The sequence below is a fragment of the Oxyura jamaicensis genome, chromosome 4 (assembly GCF_011077185.1).
Source record: "Oxyura jamaicensis isolate SHBP4307 breed ruddy duck chromosome 4, BPBGC_Ojam_1.0, whole genome shotgun sequence".
NCBI classification, from domain to species: domain Eukaryota; kingdom Metazoa; phylum Chordata; class Aves; order Anseriformes; family Anatidae; genus Oxyura; species Oxyura jamaicensis.
Window position 1 is genome coordinate 42,874,318 of NC_048896.1, and position 22,646 is coordinate 42,896,963.

Below are 22,646 nucleotides of genomic sequence, written 5' to 3' on the forward strand. Positions count from 1 at the left end.
TTTATATTGCATATTAACTTTAAGTAGTTGACAGAGAGAGAGGAAAGCAATAATATAGAGATTGGAGTAAGAAATAAAATGAAAGACCTAGGAGAAAACATTGCTAGCAATTTACAGTACGTGGTTTAATATCCCTGTGAAAGAATCTGTGTGTGCATTGTGTTTTAACTAACTCACATATGTGACAGGAGAATTCTCTCTCTTTTTTTTTTTTTTTTTTCCTTCAGTGAGAATATATATACCTGTAGGATAAGTAAAGAGGGACTAAAGAACTCCTCAAACAAGAAATGCATAAATGAAAACCTGAATCAGTATTCACTTATGCCCATTCATTATGCACTCATTTTGTACTGGTGTAAGTAGACCCTTGATTTTTAAACAAATTGTGCATAGGAAAAAGGTATGGAAGAGACTGTTCTGTACCCACAGGCAGCATCTGATGGGGAGTGTGATACAGTGGAAAGCTGGAGAACGTGACTGAGAGACACAAAAACCTCAGTCTGAAATTCAGGAGCAGGGGAGATACCGAAGGAGAGGATAAAATAGGAGAGTAAATAATTTTAGAAGCATGTAACAAGCTAAATCTGCCCCATCTTTATATTAGATGGGGGCATCTGGTATAAGAGGAAATTTCTCTGATGTAGAGTGAAAGGTTGTCAAGGCATGGAAAAATTTCTTCATAAATTCAGTGCTTCCATGTTGGGATTCAGGAACAGAGGAATTTAAGATCAAACCAGCTCAAATGCTGCAACTCTTTTTTGTTTTTTAATAGAAATAATTTTTGAACTCTCAGAATATTTTTTATACAAAACATTCTGGTTCAGATTCTGTGGTCAGGAGCTCAAGCAGCTTCTTAAGATCAAAAATCCAGCCTATTTTTTTCAAAGGAGTTCAGATTCAGCTCTATATGTGTCTGTGCTCAAGTGGATGCAGCATCGGACAAACGGACAAACGTCCGCCCAGAAATAGCTGACACTATAAAGTAGCTGAAAAAGAAGACAATGAAAACCAACTTTATATTATGGGGCAGGATTCTAGTTGAACCACTGTAAAACATCCTAATCACTGGAGAATTAGGCATGTTCTGCCAGTTAATGTAAACATAAAATGTAATACCAAATTATAGATGCTATTCCCAGGAAAAACACTTGAGAGAATTCCTAGCTTCAGACCACCTCAGTCTCAGCTCTGTCTCTGGTATCCTTCTGCATGAGATGTGCATAAAATATATATACATATTAGGCTCCCATGCTTCAAGCCCTGATTAAAAGATACTGGGAACATGAATGTTAGACCAGTGCTCAATGGCTAATCAATGCTCAAGTTTGTATTTGGTTTACAAATAAACCCAGCCTCCCCCCTCCCAGTTGTTCTCCTGGCCTGTCACATAAAACAGTTGGGACTAAAACTCCTGAAGTACTGGTACTTCAACAGACAAATTGCACTGGTTCTGAAAATCTCCTGGGAATCTGGAAAGGTAAACAGCTTTTTAATACACAGCAGCCTGGCAGCTAATAAACAGTGCATTATTCTGCGTCTCATAAATCTCCATGAAGTTCATTTATTCTCTTCAGAGAATGAGTAACTAATATGAAGCCTCCTCTTGCCAGTTATTGTCGCGCTACACAAAATGATTTAGATGTGGAAGCTGCTATTAATAGCATTGAATGAGCTACTAATTGGATGGTTATGTAATGGCATTGTTACAAAACCTAGTTTGGGTTTGACACCTTCTGTTTTCTAAGAACAACATTGAAAACCCAAACAAATCCATGGTTAGCAGTACATAACACAAAACAAAGACTAAATAACTACCAGTCTTTCAAAAATCAAATTGGATTGAAAAGAAAAAAAAAAGAAAAGAAAAGAAAAAAAAAAAGAAATAAAAGAAATCAATTCACTTATCTGAATTCTGGTAGAAATGAGCTGGAAGTGAATCACTCAACTGATCTGCTGTTCAAAGGGATACTTTAAAGTAACTTTCTGTAATACCTGCCCTGCAAATCCTGACAAAGAATTCAAAGTGGGCCTGTTTCTGTGACTTGTGAAATCTCAGAAAGTTTTTTCTATTGAAAATTGGCCTTTGAATAAGATCTAGTATGTACAGCATGTAGTTTAAGGAGAAAGAACTACCAGAAAGTATATCTGTGACACACACTGATAAAAATAATGTACTAGTATTAGGCATGGATCCGTTTATTATTATTTTTTTAAATACAGATGTAGCTATACAGTCTGACATTTTTAAAGTAACTTATAAAAAAAAAGGAAGAGAGAAACAAATGGGGATGGCATTTTATTCCTTGCCACATGGAGGGACAGAAAATTGCAGTCCATTAGCAGAGAAGCTTTTATCCAGGGTGGCGCTTTGCAGTCCTTCTATTCTTGGTTGTTCTGAAAGCTGGAGCATCACTAATGCAATGTGCAGCACCAGGAACTTCTGATGATGAAACCCAACTACTGGCCTCTTGTGAGGATATTTTCCTTTTGATACATCAAACATGGCAGCATACCAGAGCCCATAAGAAGAATCTCTGCGAAGGCTCATAGTTATATGTATATAATTGTATTGGAAGAGATGAAAATCTGTGGTCAACCCTGCACAGCTCTAATGCCTTTTAGTTTAATTTTTGACCATGAAATTACCTCTCAGCATGTGCTGTGCCAGCTATTGTTAGCTGATCACTGTTACCTACAACCTTTTGTTCCTGAGGTAAAGCACGGCTGTCACGCCAAAACCGCTTCCTTAATGAATCAATCAGCTCGGGATTCTTGCACAAGCAATCAAATGAACATTTCATGTGTCTATCTACACACGTCCTCATGTTTTTGCAGAGAAATGCAGTGGGTTGTTTCCTATTGAGTCACCTCTTCAACTTCAGGAAGTTAAAAGAGTGGTAGTAGCAGTGCAGGAGGAAAGATGGGTGTAGTGGTGGCAATGTGACCTGCACGTAAAGGACTTTAGCCCCTGAAAGAGGCAGTGGGTACAGGAGCATACCTTATGCTGCAGGAGAGCAGGCACAGCTGACATAGAGCTAGATATCTATGTACTATCAATCAGTTCACCTCTGTCATCTGCAGCAGTTCTATGACTGGTAGGATATTTTGTGTTGTGCTCTTTTTTATTGCTTTTTATCTGGCAAGCGAGGCTCTACTCAGCCATGCTGACTCCATGTTATTGTCAGCCCCGCGTCATTTTGCATTGCCTGGATGATGATAATAACCCTGATTTATCCAGAATATATGAGGAAGGGTTTACATATATAAAGGAAAACATTATTTCAATTCTCGCATTGTTAAAGCACACAGAGGAAGCAGCCAAAGGGCTTACAGAGATCCTATTTGATGCACAATGTACCAGCACCGCTGTAATTATGGCAAGCATGCCTAAAAAGCTGTGATAACTTAGGAATCAGCAGCTGTTGAAAGGAGCAAGACATTATAGAAACCAAACAGGAATTTGGGTGGTCCAGATGTCTTCCACATGTATCCCGTTAATTATCAAGAACTAGAATCTCTTATCCATTACGTGCATGTAAATACAGAGTATTAATTTCAGTAGAATATTTGAGTCACAGTGTGGCAAATAGTACCAGAATCTTCTCCTATGATCTTGTATCAGCCTGCTTTCCCACTCCTCTGCATCAGATGAATTAAGTTTCCTCTTAGATGCATTTTTTTTTCAGTGATAGTATAGTTTGTCTACGTTGCCATTGCTCTTTCATGATTTTGCTTGTGTGAGAAGGGAGAGGTATATAGCAGTTCCTCAGAGCAGTAATGCTATTTCATATATCTGCTGTGGTAGTACCAAAGGGTTCAAAAGAATGCAAACTTTCTTTGTCACCCATTCACTGTAGAACAGAGTTCGTCAGAGATACAAAATTAATTCACAATCCTATGACTTCTCAATTCTTGATAATCCTGAATCTATACTGGTATAAATTAATGCTTTAAAAATACTTCAAAAACTTTTAAAATAATTTAAATACTGTTTAAATCTTTACATGCTATTTACATTTTAAATACCTTAAAATATTTGCAAGTTACCTTTAAATGATGTTTAAAAAATTCCTACGTCTGACACGCATTTTTTCCCTCTGAAATAGTGGTTTTCCACCATTTGCATTGCTTATCTTTCTCCAAGATTAATGCCACCTGCATTGAGCAATGATGATACAAGCTGTTTGATACAATGATGATACAAGCTGTTTGTCTAGCTACAAACAGCTCTGTATATACAGCTGATCGATGTTTTTCCTGGGGTATGACAAACCAAGCTCTCTCATTGGTAAGCGCATGTAATTAATGCCTATTTGTTGTCTACTGATGTCTATTGCCACTTCCTGCTGGGTTTACATACTTTATTTCATGTGCTGGACCATATTTTAAGCAATTCCTGGAATGTTATGCCAATGACCGAATTTGTGTGAGAAAATAGAATTGAGAGCTAGAACCTTTGGACGAGTAAGTTTCACTGATAATTTTGGAGCCAGACTACTTGTTTGCATGGAGAAATAGGTTATGTGTTTGTGAGATCATTTTGATGATATTTTGGGAACCTGTTTTACAGAGTTAAACAAACAAAAACCCACCCTGCTCCTAGGCCTTCTGGTATTGCCAGGAAAAGGAAGAAACACTTAGCAAGGTTGTGAATACAGAGCAACTAAGGCTGGGAGGGAAAAGCTTTCCAGGGTGATTAAGCTCTTTTCTCCTTTGTGGTGCTTGGGCTTGGAAGGAAGAACGACAGAGGAAAAATAAAGAGCTCAAAGAAATAACATTTTCCAATGGAGAAATCGAGAAGCTACTTCTCTGTAGGATGTCATCCAGGAAATACCATTTTTTTGTTTTCCTTTAGTCATTTTTTTTTAAAATAAATGGAAAGACTTCCATGCAATTCTGAATCAGAAAGATTTGTTGGATAGAAGTCGGGGTAGGGAAGCAGATAGCTACAGCTTTGTCAAAAGTAGGACAGGGTCAAGTAGCACTAGGAACTGTGTTTAACACATTGAGAAAAGAAAAAAAGCAGAAAAAAAAAAAAAAAAGACAGCTGATTAATTCTGGTGATCAATGCATAAAATCTGTATTTACAGACAAAATGACTAGTAAAGGTATACATAAAGCCTATGCAAAAATATTGCAGATGTCTATTCATTAGATGGGGTATGAATCACTCTATATTTCATAATAATTGCTAGAAAAATATTTACTTGAGCCAAAGCTTAAATATCATTAAGGGGATGAATCTAATTCAGCAGGTTTCTATGCCCTCAATTGGCTGTCAGTTTTGCTTGAAATATATAAAATGATGGCAGCCCATACATCATTTTTCACAGTTCCAAGAGAAAAAACTGCTCCAAGTGTGAAAAATTCCTGCTGGTTTGTGCAATATAGTTGGTGCTAATATACTGAAAGAGAGATAGTGCTGTAACACTGATAAGGACCCAGGCTAAGTTAAAGATTCTTCCTGTAAAACATTGTTTTCCAAAGCTGTTTGTAACAACTTTGTTTGCTGGAATCTCTGAAACAAGGGATGTCGATCCCACCCAGACCCAGTGAGCTCTAGACTCAGCTTCTCAGATCGCGCTCTGCATGTGTGCGCCCTCAAAGAGTGGCTGTAGGAGCTAATTATTTATTATTTGCTCTTTCCAAGTGGCATCCAATAAAGCTGCCTATTAATCCTAATTGTGATGCTATGTCTGCCATTCCCTTCTGTCTGACGGGAGCGATGCGAAGGTCACAGCTTGTTTTGTTCCAGTCGGTGAAGGGCCATTATATAAGAGTTGCTTCAGTCACTGTCAGCACCGACTATATTTGGACGACTGTAACCCAAAGGCCTGTCTTCCTTCACTCGCTCTGTAAGCCATCCAGTTGCTCATCTATGCTTATTCTGAATAATGATGATGAGCAGAATAATTACTGAAATTGCTGGGTTTGCCCCATGCCTGAAAACGCTCTCATTTGGTCAAATGTCTCGCTGTGAAATTCCTCTCTCCCATGCAAGCAAGGAAACACCGCAGGGCTGGGCTGCTGGATGCACTTGCCCTCAAGTGACCCAAATGGGAGCAATATGGGAGCACTTGGCACACTAGGGCCAACGTATGGCTGGAGAGAATGCAGGCAGCTAAGTTAAAGGACTGATGGGATCATCTTTAATTTTCTCTGTAAACAGAGAACAGTAAAGATCATTACAGTAGCCTTTTGTGCCATATAAACAGCGAGAACAAATATCATGTTACATACAGCTGATACGTAGTGGTCGCATTCCCAGCTGCGCCCTTATCAAGATGGCTACAACAATAGATGTTCTGTGGAGCTGGAGATAACACAGTAAGGAAATGTTGGGAAGTGCTGGCACTCTTGCAAATTATTATAACAAAACCAAAAGGAAAGAAGAAAGAGTTTCTTGTACTACTGATTTACATTTTGCAAAGTAACTCTACTTGGAAAGGAAACCCAAACTTCCCTTATTCACATAGTTTTGTTCCAGTGAACTGCCACAGACAATTTGCATTTAATTCAAGGAATCACTTTTACTTGATATTTTCTGGCCAGTAAATAAGCATATATTTGTTGCTCTGAGTATTCTTAAGCATGCTGAGTGCAATGTACAAAGACATAAGAAATAGCATTCTGACAAAGTTAAATTGGTCTGATGGCTAGCTGTTTGGAATTTGTACGTACCACTATTCTTATTCATTTTTCTCTTACTATTAGCACTCCCTGCTGTCTAGGTCACTAAACCAGTTACTCCATTTCTTCTCTGCTTATATTTAACCCCCCCCCCCCCCCCCAAGACTTTGAACTGTGTTCTTCTCAAAAGTCAGCCTTTCCAGTCAACGTTGTCCCAACACTAGCCTATGTACTGGTTGTTTCAAGATGCTCCCCTGTTCTGACCAAATCTTCCATTCAGTCTGTCCAAACTATTGCCATCAAAATATTTTTGATTTGTCGCCTGTCTGAGACTTTTGTTCTGCTTCTAAAATCTCAACATGGACCTATTTCCACTCTAAAATTCAAACGTTTCTTTTCTCAGCTCTGAATGACTTCATTGCTACTTGGATCTGACCTCATCTCCTCTTGAAAAGCCATTTAGTCTCCGATGCTGGGAGTGTCTGTGGTGGGGAGCAGGGGGTGTTATAATTAATTTCCTTCTTTAATTTTCTTCATTAACAGGGTGCTCTGAATCTAAATGTACTGTAGATGAAATTACTTTCAGCAACCTCCCTCATTTGTTTTGGAAGTGCCTGGAAGTATTTACAGAAGAATCACCAAAAAGCATTCAGAGTGAAGATTCAGCACTACTTAAATGACTGCACACAATTTCTACCAAATGAAATGTGTCTTGAACTATATTCTACATCCTTGAACCTCTGTTCCTGGTTAGCCCAGCCTAGGGGTTGCCCTCCATTGTGATAACTGGCAGTAATACCAATGGGCACTTACTTGGGTGACTTAGGAATAACTGAAGAGCATCATCTTTTTACCATTCCTTTTCACTCTCCTCCCATTCAACATCTTGTGTAGCTGCAGCATCTTGTGGGTCAACAGAATGCAATTAATTCATAATCTTGGAGATACTGAGGTTGTCACAGTCTGCTTTTCCAGATGCATATATTTCTTTTGAACTTATATGACAAGATAACGTGAGAATAAGACCTCTTACCACACCAGAAAAAAATGCATATATTTCTCAGTCTATTGCCATTGAACCCAAAGTAAGAACCCCCTGGGAACTCTGGAGGCAGATACATTTGCCCTGAGTCCTGCCGACATCCGATCACACAGGCCTAAAGGCTGATGCTAAAATTTCAAGAAACATTTGGAAAGCAACCACAGAAATCAAACAAACTGGACCCTCGAAGAGCAGTAACAGGAAGCTACAGAAGCACATCTGAGCCAGCACTCACTTGTCAGCATGACTTTTCTCCTCCCTTTCAAGCTTCCACTGGATGTGCTGTGTCCTCCAGCACAGCACCTCCAAAATTGCTGGGCATTTTGTTCACACTTCGGAGGCCTGAAGCCTCCTGCAGCTCTGCAAGCTAGATTGCAATGACCCTGCACCAGTGTCTCACTGAAATGATTGATCTACTTGTATTAGTCATCTCTAGTTTCCCCAAAGTGGTTTAATTATTTGAACACATGAAATGAGCATTGTCAGCAGAAGCTTTATACAGACAATCTAGAGTCTTATACAGGCAGGATTTCATGAGCCATTTTCCAAAAATAAGTGTAGGGAGGTTACACGCTCTAACCAGATGGGTTTTGTTGTTTCTTGTTCATTACCTTTCCTTGGAGGTGCTTTGTCAACCTGAGGCATCTCCCTGACATCTTCCCAAAGCTGGCTCTTCTACACGGGAAACCTCTTTCCCACTCCTTCTCAAAGAGGAGTGGGGAGGAATTTAATGAGGTCTGGGTCTATCTTTGTTTCAGGGAAATTTATAACAGATACTTCTGTATTTGTCACATATATGTTTCAGACCAGAGCATTTTTTTTGTTAATGTTGGAAGCCCTCAACAAAGTCTGAAAGTTATTATATATAAACTGTAATGTTAGCCAGCTGATTGGGACAAAAATCCAGGCCACTTAAGCAGCATCTTGGAATCATTCAAATTTAATTATTGAAATTAACATCAAAGCTATTTTTGATGTCTGAAAAAAAAAATAATAATTTTATTTCTTTTTTTGTGCTTATCTGTTCCTCACTGTACCCTCTAACAACACCATAACAGTGTGCACGTGTGCGCACACACCCTGATATATCCTTATTGGGACATCAGCTCCTAGATCTTGTATGTAGCACATATGTGTACGCCGTCTGCAGTCTAGTGAGGTCTCACATAACTCGGTCCGGGTGCTTTTGTGGCTCTCGTGCCCAGAAGAGAAGTGTGGCCTGGAGAAATCCTTTCTATTTTCTGCTACTAAATGACTTCTGAGATTCAGCAGTTATCTTGGCAGACTGGAAGTTAGCCTGGCTGCTTAAGAATATTTATAGCTCAACATGTCCAGGCTGTTAGCTTTACCATGCTCACCAGGTGATCCACTGAAAACAGGGAAAAGAAACCTAATAAATTTAGTAGGCATTAGGCTAAATCCTTATTCAATTCAGAAGGGAAAGGTGATTTGCTTACAGAGGAATGTAACTGATGATGAAAATAATAATCCAGCTGCTAAATGGCTCAGTTCTGAGATGTATCTCTTCCTCTTTTCCAAAAATATATTGTAACTATGCAGCAATGTTCATGAGCGTTACAGCTTAGAATACCTTTACTGAAGCATTCTGGACCCTGTCTATAAATCACTGGTCTTTTCTAGTTAGATCTGAGGATTCAAAATGTTCCTGCTTAGAGCAGTGGTGTTTGCTGACTTTGTCACTGGATCTGAATTCCTGACTTGGCATCCTGCTGACACGGCCTCAGCCATTAAGTGTATGATAAAACAACCTGCTGCATGCTCTTCTGTGTTCTGCTCTTCCCTCTCACCTTCCAGTCCTTGCTCTATTGACTAATTCATCCACAGCTTGTAGCATCTTTTTTTTTTTCTTTTTTTTTTTTTTCTTTTTTTCCAGTATCTATCATTCAAATCAATGCCATGCAATTCAGTGGCAAAAGGTATAATTCTTGGAGCATTGCTGTCTGCTACTTGCTTGTAAGAAAAGCTGTATAAATAATATTTTATTTGCTAGCTGTTCGTAAAAAATACTCAGCTCAAAATGAAAGTGAATTTAAGAGAAACAACCCTCTTCGAAAGCATTATTTTAAAGGAACATTTTAAATTAAAAATACCCTCAAAAAAAAGAAAAACATTATTTAAAATTCTGAGATGAAATGTATCTTATTAGAGCATTTTTTCCTTTTCTGATGGAAATAAATTAAAACATTTCATTTTTGCTGAGCCTGTGTTTTTTGTCCTTGACAGAGAAAGAATGAGAATAAGAAGGAGAAGAAGAGGAGGAAGAAGAAAAAAGCATTAATTTTTCACCTAGTTCTCCCTTCAGTGCGTCTAGGGGTAGAAGGTAAATGGCCAGCAATGCCTCCTAGTCTGTCAGAAGTAATGCTTTTTTAGGCCAGAGAAAAGTCTTGGTCCCCTGCATACCAAGAGCGTGACAGAATCACTGAGCTATCAAATCAGTTATTCTGCCAACATCTTTCTGGTTCACTGAAGAGTAAATTAATCCTATGCAGGAACACTCCAGCAGGAGAGTAAGAGAGAGCGCGCACGCTGCCATAGTCAGGTAGTAAGGTACTTGCCAGGAGTGTAAATAATGGGTAAATAATTAATTTTCTTTGGGGAACCTTCAAGGATCTACTTCTCTGAGTGCCTGCGCACACATGGTGGAACAACAGCAGCAAGGGGCTGAGCACGAGAGCTTCCCTTGGAAAGAAAACAAGCCCTAGACTGGGTCTCTCAGTGGCTCCATCTTGGCTCTTTACAACTTGCTGGAGACCTGGGATGTGTAGGACTGGCCCTCAGCTTCTGGAGTCAGCACCTGGGGCTTTTGACCAGCAGGCGTTTGGGAGGGAGCTGCTCCTAGGTGAATCCACTAGGTGAATACATGAGGACACAGCTTGGACCATCATCAGTGCATGGAAATGATAGGATGTAGGCTGCAATGAGAGAGCCTGCCATACCGACCAGGTGACATTACCAGTGGTACTGCCCGCTGAAAACATTATTTAGGAAAGTGCAACAGCTCCAAAGAGGAAACAAGGGAGGTACAGCATGTGGCATGACATGATTCAGTGCTGACCTGACATCTGTTGCCTCTGGTTCACTCCGGTCTACTGGACTTGAGGCCATTCTCACAGCAGAAAGAGCAACTGAATGTCCCAGTTGCTGTGCGCCTCCTGTTCCAAATGCGTCTTTCTGCAGCATGTAAAAGCACTGAGGTCCATGATTACAGAACGGCTTCACGTGCAATCTCTTATTAAAGTGTCGTTATGGAAAGCTGAGCCTTGGCTTTGAGCTGAAACCCCAGAGCAGAGCTCCTTGGGAAGAAACTGCATTTTCTTCTGATGGGGAGCTCTCTCTCCCCTTCAGCTGCCTCAGAGCACATCTTCCAGCATTGCCAGCAATTAGTCACGGAGGGAAAGCAGGATGATTTCATACCCAGATGCAAAGGTGAAAAGGCAGCAGTGCACCCTTTTCAGAGTCGGTAGAAATGGCTCTTTAATACCTAATGGAATACAAAACTATTGCAATGAGCTGCAAACCCAAGTACCTTATCCTGTGTGATTTCTTACTATTGATCATTTCTTCTGTTCTTACACCTGTTTACGTGCATTTGTGTGACCTTTTGATTAACCTCTCTCCATTTTTCCCACTGTCTTTGCATATTCATTTTCCTGTCCACTTTCACATCGATTATTTTAGTTCCTGACTCTAACAACTGTTTTACTTTCTTTCAATTTCCTTTTACTTAGCCCTTCCTTAACAAACCAAGCAAACAAAAGAAAACCCGACCTTTTCTCTCTCTGCTCTCCATCTTCTTCCCTTTGTTATGTTTCTGTGATTCTCCACTCCTATTATAAAACTCATTTACTCTCTTTCTTCTCATCTCTCGCTACACAAGCAACATAACTCCATCGGCTCCCTTGGTCTGATTTCCCCTTTCTCTCTGCTGTCTAACATCTTTCCCTTCCTCTCTCTCTCAAGCAGCACTTTCTCTTCCTTTTTTGTTTCTCGTTCAGTACCTCTCCTCTGACTTTCCCACTGTGCTCTTACCCACTGCCCTCTCCCTGCTGATCACGTTAGCAGAAATGTTTAGCTTTGCTGCTTTGTTCCACAGATCTCAGCTTCCTTCACCTCCTTCTCTCTCGTGAGATGCAGCCCACAAGCACCTTCTTGGTCCTCTCAGATGGGTGTCACACATTATCAACGCAAGCCTCTCCAGAACGGTGCAAAGCAGCGATACTTTTCATGTGCTAGTAAGGAGGTGACTGCTCACTAATCAGCGACTTCTGTCAGTCTGGATCACACTTCAGTTCATCAGGATACAGATACTCTATTGATCAAATTACAGTTCTTCAGCTTTACTGCAATAATGTACCTGTAACTGCTTCAGTGTTTTCAGTCCGTCGCCCAAGGCAATAAAGTAAAGTAAAGCCCTGCCACAAGAATACATGAAACCTTGGGAAGGACCGAGGGCTGCTAGCAGTTCACAACCATCTGCTCATAAAACAGGTATTTATCTAAACCTAAGATTAGTGGGGTTTTGAGGCCATTTTCTGTCTAGACCTCTGCTGTAAATGGCTGCTGAATTTGTTCATGAACTAAATATACAATATTCCTAGCACTGCTCATAATGAGCAGGCTACACAAATGACCTTTCAAAAGCTGACTCCTTCAAAACACAAGCAAATCGAAAATCTGTATTTGCAAGATCGGAAATAAAATGAAAACCTCACTTTGGCTGTCTAAAAATGAAACCATATAAAGGAAAGACCTTGCTGAATAGCATACTTTAAAAATAAATACAATTTCCTTTGCTACCATGAATGTTGTTTCAGATTCTGAAGTTAAATAACATTTAACTGAAGCTATAACATTTTTTTTTAAACTTCGGAAACTTTAGAGGAACAGCTATTCAGTTTCTTATAGACTTTAACTATTTAAAGTTCTCTCTCTCTCTCTCTTTTTTTTTTTTTTTTTTTTTTTTTTGAGAAGAGAAACACGTTCTGGGATTTTTTAAAGCCTTTTTTTTGGTTCATTATTGAGATCTGACTTTCTGCACCCATGAGATCAACCACAGATTAACTGTTTCTGTGGTCTCAATGGAAACCTGAACCTTGAACCAGGGTTTGGAAGTTAACCTAGAGGGCCAGGTCCGTGGCTGCCATTGTGGAGGCTTTGGCCTGCTCAGGAACAATTTGTAGAATTTATGGAGTACTTAAATGGCAGCTACAAGCTCTAGTTCTGCCTCAGCTCAAGAGTGAGCTGCATTTGAGGGAGGATTGTTGCAACGAGAAGAAAGCCTCCCCACAGAGGGTTTCCAAGCTATTCATCATTTCCCTAGTATCTGTCCCTATGGAAAATCTCCAAGTCCTATGATACTGATCTTGTAAACAATTATTTTCTTTCCTGAACTCTTATAATAAATTTCATGCTTGATATTTCTATTAGGACTCCTTGGCCTCCTCCTGACTTTTTTGTTGTTGTTTGTTTTCATTTTTTTTCCCAGATTGGAAAGGAGAGGAAAAAATAAATTGAATTTTTGTTTGAATCTCACTTGGGACCATGCATTCTTGTGATGTCATTGCTACACAAAAACAGTGGCAAGAAACAAAAGTGAATGGACTTTAATAATTTCTACTGAACATTTTTTGATGAATTAAATGTGTGGCACAGTCAAAAGAAATACTTTGACCAAATGCTTGTTGTCAGAATGCACTATTACAAAAAAATGAGATAGGACAGGGGAATACGTTTAATTTTTGCATGTCTACAAATACAGAGATAAGCAACCTGCCAGACATGCCCCTGTAATGTAAATACTTACAATCGTCAGACAGCTCAGGGGTTTCAGTACTGCTGATTGCGTTATTTATGCAGATTTATACAAAATTATGCACAACTCGTGTTATAATTTTGTTAGGGGAGACTAGGAAATAGTCTACTGTTCTGTATGCTTTTTTTAATGCACATTCCCTTCACTGATGTGAGAACAGTTTCATTCTTGCTCCAATGTAAATTGCTGGTCTAAATTGAAACATCCTCCAGTCTTCTTGCTCTCGCATTGCTGCACACAACGGTCCCCTGGAGAGGAACCGGGCAGTAAATGCTTTGTGCGTGCTCACAGGTCTCAAAGCCTCCCTCCACGGCCCCCTTTACGCCACGGAAGCCGGCTACTTCTGCAAGGTACAGCTGCCTCGCTGGGAGGAAAACCGCCCTCACGCGCAGGCTCACGCGCTCACGTGGCGTGCACATTAGCTCAGGGAAGAGCTGGCGGATTTTTAACATTTCCTACGAGGTCTTGATTCTGGGATCTCGGGAACTGGGGAGAGACCCGCGTGGATGTATTTCGTGGCTGTATTTCCGATGTGGGGCTTCTCGCGCGCCAACGCAAGGATTTCGGTGCTCGAGATGCGTGCTGCAGGCTGCGTTTCGTAGCGCAGCTCTGGCTGTAATGCAAGCTGACATATTCGGTGCTTTGAATGTTTAAAGCGCTGTGCAGATGTTAATTTAACTCGTTACTTAACTCGCCACCGCTGAGGATATCGGAAAGGAATACCCACAAAATGGTATGAGTTGTGCAAAACGGGGCAAATCATCACTGGCAGAGGCCAGGCCAGAGACACGAGCAGGGTTATTAATTTCTGCATTGGTGGCACCTGAGAAAGTAGCTACGTTTGGAGGGTGTTTTGTTAAAGTGGTAAAAATTTCAAAGTCCGGCGATGGGATTTGGGGCTAGAAGGCTGTAGTTCAAAGAGGCGTTTCTTCACCCACCATCATTACTTCAGCATTAAATATTTTAGAAAAGGAAACCCTCAGGACAAGATGAACGCCAACATGCACACATTTCACCTCAAAAAAAAAAAAACACCCCACGTGTAAAAGCTTTATTCCCCAGCGCGTATTTCGGGAACGTGAGGAGAATTACATCCCCGGGCTTCGAAAGGGCGCACATCGGGGACACCCCGGGGGCTCGCTCTCGTCAGCGCTCCCCAGGGGCGCCCCTGAGGCGACGCGAGGCGGGGGCCGTTGGCGACCGTTGCCGGCCGTTGAGCGGCGCCCCCCCGCACGTGCCGCGCGGCGCCCGGCGCCCTCCCCGCCCCAACCGCCTCCCCCCCCGCCCTGCCGGTGCGGCGGCCGTGAGGCGGGGCGGTGCTTGACGTCAGGCGGCCGCGGCGGAGCGGGCCGCAGGTGCATCCGTTTCCTCAGGGCGCGCAGCGCCGCCCGCCGCCGTGTAGGAGTCCCCCCCCCCCCCCCCGCTTCCCTTCCCCGCTTCGCCATCACCACAGCGGCCCCGACGGGACCGCGGCTCACTGGGTGGGGGGGGAGAGCCGGCGGCGAGGCGGCAGCAGAGAGCCGCGACGGGGCGGGCGCAGGCGGCGGGCTCAGGTCGCTAGGGGGAGGCACGGCACCGGGAGAGCGGGTCGGCGCCGCCGCCGCTTCCCCCAGCCTCGGTTTTGCTTTCCGTTTCGGGGTGCCGCCTTTGCGTGGATATATTATTTATTTATTTATTTATTTATTCCTAGGGGGTGGGAGAGAGGGGAGGGGAGAGCCGCGGCGGGAGGACGAGCCGGCGGGGAGAGCGCCGAGGCAGCCCCGTCACGGGGAGGAGGAGAAGCCGGCGGAGCCTCGCCTCGCCTCGCCCAGCCCAGCCCTGCCCCAGCGCGCAGCCCCTCCGCCGCCCCTGGCCGCCGGAGGCACCGGCGGCCGGCCGCCCGCCCTCATGATGGCCTCAACCGCCACCTGCACCAGGTTCACCGACGAGTACCAGCTCTTCGAGGAGCTCGGGAAGTAAGCACGGGGAAACGGGGGGCACGGCGGGTAAGGCGGCCGGGAGCGCCGGGGGGTGCCTCGGGGTACGCCCCGCTCCTCCTCGGCCGTCGGTTGAGGGCTGCGGGGGCCGTTAGCGGGCGGCGGGGGGCCGCCAGCGCCATGTTGGCGCCGGCTGGGGCGGGGGGAGACGGGGGAGGGCCGTGGGGGGCGACCGGGACCTGCACCGGGATGGGGACGGGGACCGGCACCGGGCAGCCCCCGCTGTGTGACGGCCCCGCCGGCTGTGGACGTGGCTGCCGCCCCGCCGCGCCTCTCCGACCCGACTTTGCCGTTGTGGTGAATAAAATCGACATCAAGCGACGCCCCAAAACGCCTCCCTTCTCTGTCTTTTCTCATTTATTTCTTGTTTAAAAAAAAAAAAAAATCGGCGTCATGCCGCTCGCTGAAATCCGTGAGAACGCTTCTGCCATCGTATCCGCAGGGAGCCCCCCCTTTTCGGTGCCGCTGACACTTTGTCCGCTTCTTGGTTTGCAGAGGGGCGTTCTCGGTCGTGAGGAGATGTATGAAAATTACGACAGGACAAGAGTATGCTGCCAAAATCATCAACACCAAAAAGCTCTCGGCTAGGGGTGGGTATATTTTAACCGAGTGTTTATGGTGCCTCCTCCCTGTTTTGTGCATTCTTGTGGGAAGCGCTAAAACCGAACCGAATCATGATAATTAAAGTTATTAATTTTCATAACATGCCTTTTTCATCCCCTGTAAGACTGTGGTTTGGCTTTTAATATTAAACATTTTGTGGATTGACGCTGGAGGTGTGCGGTTGTTGCTGTAAAGTGTTTAATGGAAAGCTGTCCAAATTCTCAGGCAATTGAAAGTAATGCACTCCTTCCTTTTTTTTTTTTTTTTTTTTTTTTAATATGTAAATAGCTTGAACATCAGTCTGGAAACATTTTGGAGACTAATTTTTTTGGGGGGGAATAATAAGTTTCCATTACAGCTTTTATTTTAAATGTATGTCAAAGCTCTACTGAATTCAGTGCTTCCATTGCATTTAAACATGAAAATCAAGGCCTATCTGAAGCTGGGAGGAAAAGTGTAATCTAGTACCCTGTACTAAACTTCGTGATGAGATGCTATAGGAAGGAAATTACCATTTTATGAAATAACTCTTTGCGAACCCAGCTCATTCTGATTAAGTGATACAATGTTTTACTGTTACAGCCCAACAGTAATGCCTGCTACACCACATGTTTGTACTTTCCCCATAACCTGTATGTTTCCTATATATTTTCAGTGTCAGTGCATAAGTCTTCGTGATATACTTGGGGAATTATATATGAACTGTGGGTTGTTGCTGTTGAAAGCACGCCTCAGTGGTGATATGTCAATTCTTTGTTAAATCCACATCAAAGTGATTGTACCAGGATGTCAGGGATTATGGATTACTCTCTGTTAACGTTATCTATGTTTTGATATGAATTTGTGGTGTGGTAAAGAACATGGAAGTGAATAAGCAAGCAATGGCACTGTGGAAAACCTGTGTTCATGGTCTGGTTTGCTTCTGACACAAAGGAGTCACTGCAGGTAAACAGCAGCCTGAATTAGTTCATTAAATTTACACATAAAGCACTAGCTATGAACTGTGGCATGTGCTGGTAACAGCATGCGCAGGGGATCTTTCAGCATCACATTAATGCTCTTATTTTCAGCTGACGAAAGGGATGAGAAAACTTGCTTTTTACCTTTTGCTGAATTTTAGCCTTCAGATTTGTTTTCTGTTATTTTTCAAACTTAAATTGAGAATAGTTCTTTGCAGAGTTACAGATTTAAAAGGAGAGAGGTTAAGAAAGTACTCATATTTGAGATCAGGTATTTTCAGAGTTTTGATTGAAACAAATTAACCTTTTTGTTTTGTCAGAACAATAACATGATTTGTTGAATTTTGATGCTTAAAGTATATCTCCGTGGTCTATATGATTTTATACATCAAGGTGTCTTTCAACATGAGAAGCTGTAGCAAGATAAGCCTCAGATTACTCATGTGCCATAATTTTTACATCTAATGGGATAAAATTTTGAAAGCTAGGCTGAATTAATATAAATGTTAAGTCTACCTTTGAATTCATCATTTGGAACGTACTACTTCTCAAGTTTCAATTTTTGTACTTCTCTGACTGTTCAGGCAGGACGAAGTTGGTCTTTGGTGTAATCCATTCATGAGTGGAAGCGAGTTGGTGAGAATTTAGCTGATAAGATGGAATGAGGCACAACTCAAGCAGAGATTTTTCTACAGGTTTAACGTGTAAGCCCGTAAAACAAGGGGTTATACTTTTAAGATCGATAACAGGACTGTGAAATATCCTTTCCTCTCTGAACACATGTGATGATGTCCATGAATACAGTGAATCCATTCCTATCTTTGTTTCACATATTTTTGGAATTATTTTTTTAATATAATTATTAATGTACTTTGTTGAGACATCTGCTAAGCACCTTTTGAAGAAACAAGCTTCATGCAGAAGTCTTCAGATTCCTAGTAGGCAGTTCTTCAGTTGCAGAAGGTGATCGCTTACAGTGTAAAAACTCCTGACATTAATAAGCCTCTAACTGTGATACCTTGCCACGGCTGGTAACAGTTATGCAGCTTACAACTTATGTTACATTTTACCTACTATCTAAATTGTAAGTTTCATTCTGTTCCTATCTGAACTGCTTTATGATGAGGTAGCAGTTCATTTTCGTTTCAAACTTCTTAGTTGGAATACAGATTATAATGTAAATCTAAACAGTTCATTGGGTGAGCTTCATCTGTGAATGGAGTTGGAGGTTCTTAGCTTGAAAACATGCGTCCTGTGTACAGGCCTAGTTCTGTGTAACTCCTCGGAGCACATTGCCAAGTTTGAGCCTTCTCACTTGGAAGATTGAAGAAAAGCCATTTCAATGTGTGATACGGGGGAGTCAAGACTAAGGAAAATTTCACGTGATTTTGAGATTAAAAATGATTTAATGGGAAAAAGCCCAGTCATAAAGATGTTTTTCCCTAACACTCCTTCCTCCAGGAACCGAGCTCATTCTAGGTTTACGCCGATGAAGGTGTGTTCTCTTCTGTTTCCTTGCATAGCTACAGGGAAACTTCAGAGTAATTGCATGCAGAGGTGCAGGCCCTCGCCCTGTTTTTGCAGATGTAACTTCTGTGCTTTTAAATTGATGATCAGTTACTTACACCTGCTGTGTTCTGAGTTTTTGCTTTACATTTACTGAGTCAAGTATTAAATTCATGTTAGAATATCAACAGCTAGTTTTGTATCAATAGGGTATGTTCAAGACAAGATTATATGATTTAATTATGTTGCTGATTTTAAAAAGTGTGGGTGGGGAAGTTGCATAGCATACCCTTGTTAAAATTAAGTGCAGTAGTGAGCGAGCACACAGAAAACTTGGAATAGGGTGAAAAATGTATGCCGGTTCTGGGTTTGTTATCATTTTGGCTGATGAAGTCATGGGAATTATCTTATGACTCAGTTTCTTAATTGTGTTGTTTTAGGCTCGTTTTTGATGTTTTTCTTGTGTAGAAAGCAGTGTAGATAAAAGTGAAATGTGAGGTGACTTTTTCCCTGTATGGACAAAATGCAAAATAATGCTCTTATTTTTTGTTATTGTCTGTACAGCTTTTATCTTTTTTTTTTTTTTTTGAGAGAGAGTCTTTTGGCTTTGATCCAAATAGATTTCATGAACAGACCCATTTTCTTAACATGTTTGAATCTCTTCTGACTGGAAAAAAAAAAAAATCCAAAGTGTTTGTTTCTCTAATCAGACTTGAAAAGGTCAGTTACTAATGTATCTTGAGTAGCTGTAATTTTGCCACTGCTTGTCTTCAGATTTGCTTTGTAGTGGCCAAAAGCCCTGTGCCTTTGATGGCAATATGATGGCATCTGTGAGAAGTGGGTGATTTTCTTTTCTAGGGTGCTTCTGTAAGTACTGCTTAGACACCCCTCTCCTAGCCCTTGGATGGCTGCAGCAGAAATGTGAGCCACTTTGTTGATGGACATACGCATTAGTAAGAGCAACGTAGGAATCAGCCGGAGGTTATCCCTTTTTGTCCGCTGCTCTCCCGATCTTTCAGGGACCAGTCTTTCCATTAGCTCCTGGGAGCTTTTGAGCCATAAGCCTTGGAGGCTTTGCTGGTTATTTATCTTCCTTCTTGGTAGGAAACTTCCCAAATCATTTCAGCATCTTCTTGTTAGCCAAAGAGGAGAGTGGTTCCTTTAAGCTGGTGACTGCGTATGCAAGGCGTAGCTGAAGGTGACCTCCTTTGTGACAATTTGTGACAAAAAAAAAAAGTGACAATTGCACTTCCTTGCAACAAGCTCTCGAGGGTAGGGAGGCTGAAGACCACACACACACACACACACACAGTCTCCTTTGTTTTGGAACAGTATTTTAGTGGCAGTACTGACTAATTTTGCTGTAGGAAGAGTATTTCTGTGTCTAAAGCAGTCCAAGTAGAGCACCTCACAATCCCTAAAGTGACTTAAAATACACGGGGAAAGTGAATGGCATATGAAATATACAGGGTAGTATTTTTCAGCATGTTTTTTGTGATACAGAGAGAAAAATGTTTTTGTTGTGTCAGTAGACTAACATTTCATGGAGTCGGTCAGGTAGTGTGTTTTAGGCAGTGCCGGATGTTTTACAGAAGGCAAGATGTATTAAGTCTGCCTGTACTCTACAGCAGAAGAAGGTAGTTTTGCATAATCCAGCAAAGATTCCTAATCTAGCTAAAGATCTTAATCTCCGAAGCATTTACCTGTGCAAGTTTATTATAACACGTGTATTTTTTAATGCTAATTTCTGTTCTTAAGTACACTTGAAATTATTCCCACGAATGCAGTACGCTCCTTGAGGGCATTTAGCTGCCCGTGAAGCACATTTCAGCTGAGAGCAAGAATTCTAGTCTGTCAGTTTAACTGCACGTCAAGTAGTGGTGTGGTCGCTTTCCTCCACATATTAAAAGTACGTTTTACAATGTTTTTCCATAGTATCTAAGCCTTACCTACTGATGCAGTTGCCCTTTGTTAATGCTGGTGCTCTTTCAATCTTTCAGCTTAGTTGTGATGTTCTTTTCAGTCTGACATAGATCTTCTGACTTAACATGGATACATTTATGTGTTTACCTGCAAGTATTTGTTTCAGTTGTGAATTACAGTAATGTAACAGTCTAGTGGCGCTCTCATTGTTAAACAGGTATTCTGTTTTAAAGGTTTGGAGCTTTTGCTATTTCTTGCTTTTAGTGGAAATCTGAAGAGCTTTCAAATACTGATATGAATGAGGACTTGGAATTAACTGTGATGAGTGTTAGTTGGTAGAAAATTATTCTAATAGTTTACACTAGATTTCAAATTAATTTTTCCTGGTAATTGATAGATAAATTACCCATAGCAAATATTACATAATTTCTATAATATCAATTCTCTTTTTCTTTGCGAAGCATTCATTTTCTCTCTCTCAGGAAAGGAGATTCTTTTTATAGCTCATATGCTGATGGGCTTTAAATAAATTGCATTAGAACTTAAAGATGCATGTATCGCTCTTGTTATCCTTGCAGCTTGTTGCAGCTGTTCGTAGTGGGAGGTATGTACTCAAAAAGGTGAAAACTGCAGTGTGTACTTTAAAAGACTCCCAGGTGTGGGGAGGTGGGGTGAGAGGGGGGGAGTTCTACTACACTACAGTGCTGTTCTCCTCACGCATGTTACAGACATGTCCTCAACATGCAGCTTTGTGACTTGAAGTGAAACTCTAGAAACTAAAAACAATGTTTACAGATTAGTTTCACATGCTTCAATTTTCAGGTTAGCTATTGACTGCAATGGAAACATTACACAAATCCAATATGTAAAATAACTCAGGGGGAAGCAGAGGGAGTTAAAGGCATTGGCGTCATCTATAAGTTTGACCAAGCTCAATAGGGAAGAAAAAGGGAGAGTTTCTTCTGTTCCAACTCACAGGATTATTAAACATGCCTATAATTATGAATCAGCTGAATGCATCTGGCTCTCTTGGGAGCTTCCCATTTTCTTTCATTGTGTTTCATCACTGCTTTGGCCTGGACCCCCTCTCTGCTTTTAGATCTCTTCCACTGAAATGTTAACAATGAAGGATTTCTCTGGAATTTATTTGGCAACTTCTTTCCTCCCATTTTCTGTTAAAGTTGTCAATTCTGGCACTGATGTGTGCCTCTTCTTCATATGTTCATTTACTGCAAACTAAAGCTTTAGCTGCATGTCTGAATAGCTGCACTTCCAGAACTGCTTCTCATTCCTTCTGTTAGGAGAGGGAGGACAGGTAGACATAGGGAGAAAATACGGACTGAATGCCTTCACTCAGCTACCGTACCTCCATGCAGATTTTGAACCTGAGTAGTTTTGGGGTGTGGGTTTTTAAAATCTTTTTTATTATTATTATTTCCCTTTCTCCTGGTCTGAGTTCTCTGGAAATGTTTTGTGACTTTTCTCCAAATTGTACTTCCAAAATAAATATTTTGGTCAAAGATGAAAACAAGCAGAATGGTAAACACTTCACCTTTATTGTTCTGTCTGTTTGCACATAGGACTGTACGTAGAAAACATTGGTTTATGTGTACTGCAATTGGAAACCACAGGTCAGCTGAGGTGTTTGAGTGACTTACATCTGTCGTTACTGACAGCAACTTAGAAATATGCTAGTTTATGGAAGATCTGAGACAGAATTTCAAATGTTTTGCTTTAGAAATGTAAATACTGCCAAGATACTGCTTTTCATGGCAATGTCCTTCATTTGACCTCTTCAGAAATGTAGGCCACGGTGTTTCAGTGGGTTTATCTGTGTCAGGGTCCAGCTTCCTCCTTCAGATAAGTTTATTGCACATTTGTCAAATGCTTTGTAAGGATAATGTAGGGATTTTAAAAGATTATCTGAAAAGCATAACTTAACTGTTGATTGAAAAATTTAATAGAGAACAAAAACTGATCATAAAGATAGGAGCTCCTTTTGTTTAATTCTTTATTAAAAATAATTATGCCTTGAATTTGAAGAAACATCTGCTATGTCTTGGAGAGACACAGGAATCCACTATGTCTGTTTATTCCTTTATGCATAGAGTTCTGTGTATGTCTTTGTGTGCATGTTTGTGCAAACTCCTTCTCTGTTTAATCCTAGCATTATG

General features: G+C 41.4%; 1 protein-coding gene and 1 long non-coding RNA gene across 26 annotated transcripts in view; both read left to right on the plus strand.

Annotated features, from left to right (window-relative positions):
- Positions 1-231: 231 nt before the first annotated feature.
- LOC118166584 lies at positions 232-8,218 on the plus strand. Its single transcript, XR_004750593.1, has 2 exons — positions 232-355; positions 7,174-8,218. It is a non-coding gene; the product is annotated as an uncharacterized LOC118166584 (long non-coding RNA).
- Positions 8,219-15,193: 6,975 nt separating this feature from the next.
- CAMK2D (calcium/calmodulin dependent protein kinase II delta) overlaps positions 15,194-22,646 on the plus strand; it is a 167,436-nt gene continuing 159,983 nt past the window's right edge. For 9 of the 25 annotated variants that reach the window (XM_035325612.1, XM_035325622.1, XM_035325625.1 and 6 more), the window contains exons 1-2: positions 15,202-15,460; positions 15,977-16,071. In XM_035325612.1, coding sequence (XP_035181503.1) covers positions 15,393-15,460; positions 15,977-16,071 — 163 coding nt within the window. In that variant the 5' untranslated portion in view covers positions 15,202-15,392. Of the gene's footprint in view, positions 15,461-15,976; positions 16,072-22,646 lie in introns of all 25 variants that reach the window. The other 16 variants (XM_035325605.1, XM_035325610.1, XM_035325616.1 and 13 more) reach the window with 8 other exon arrangements.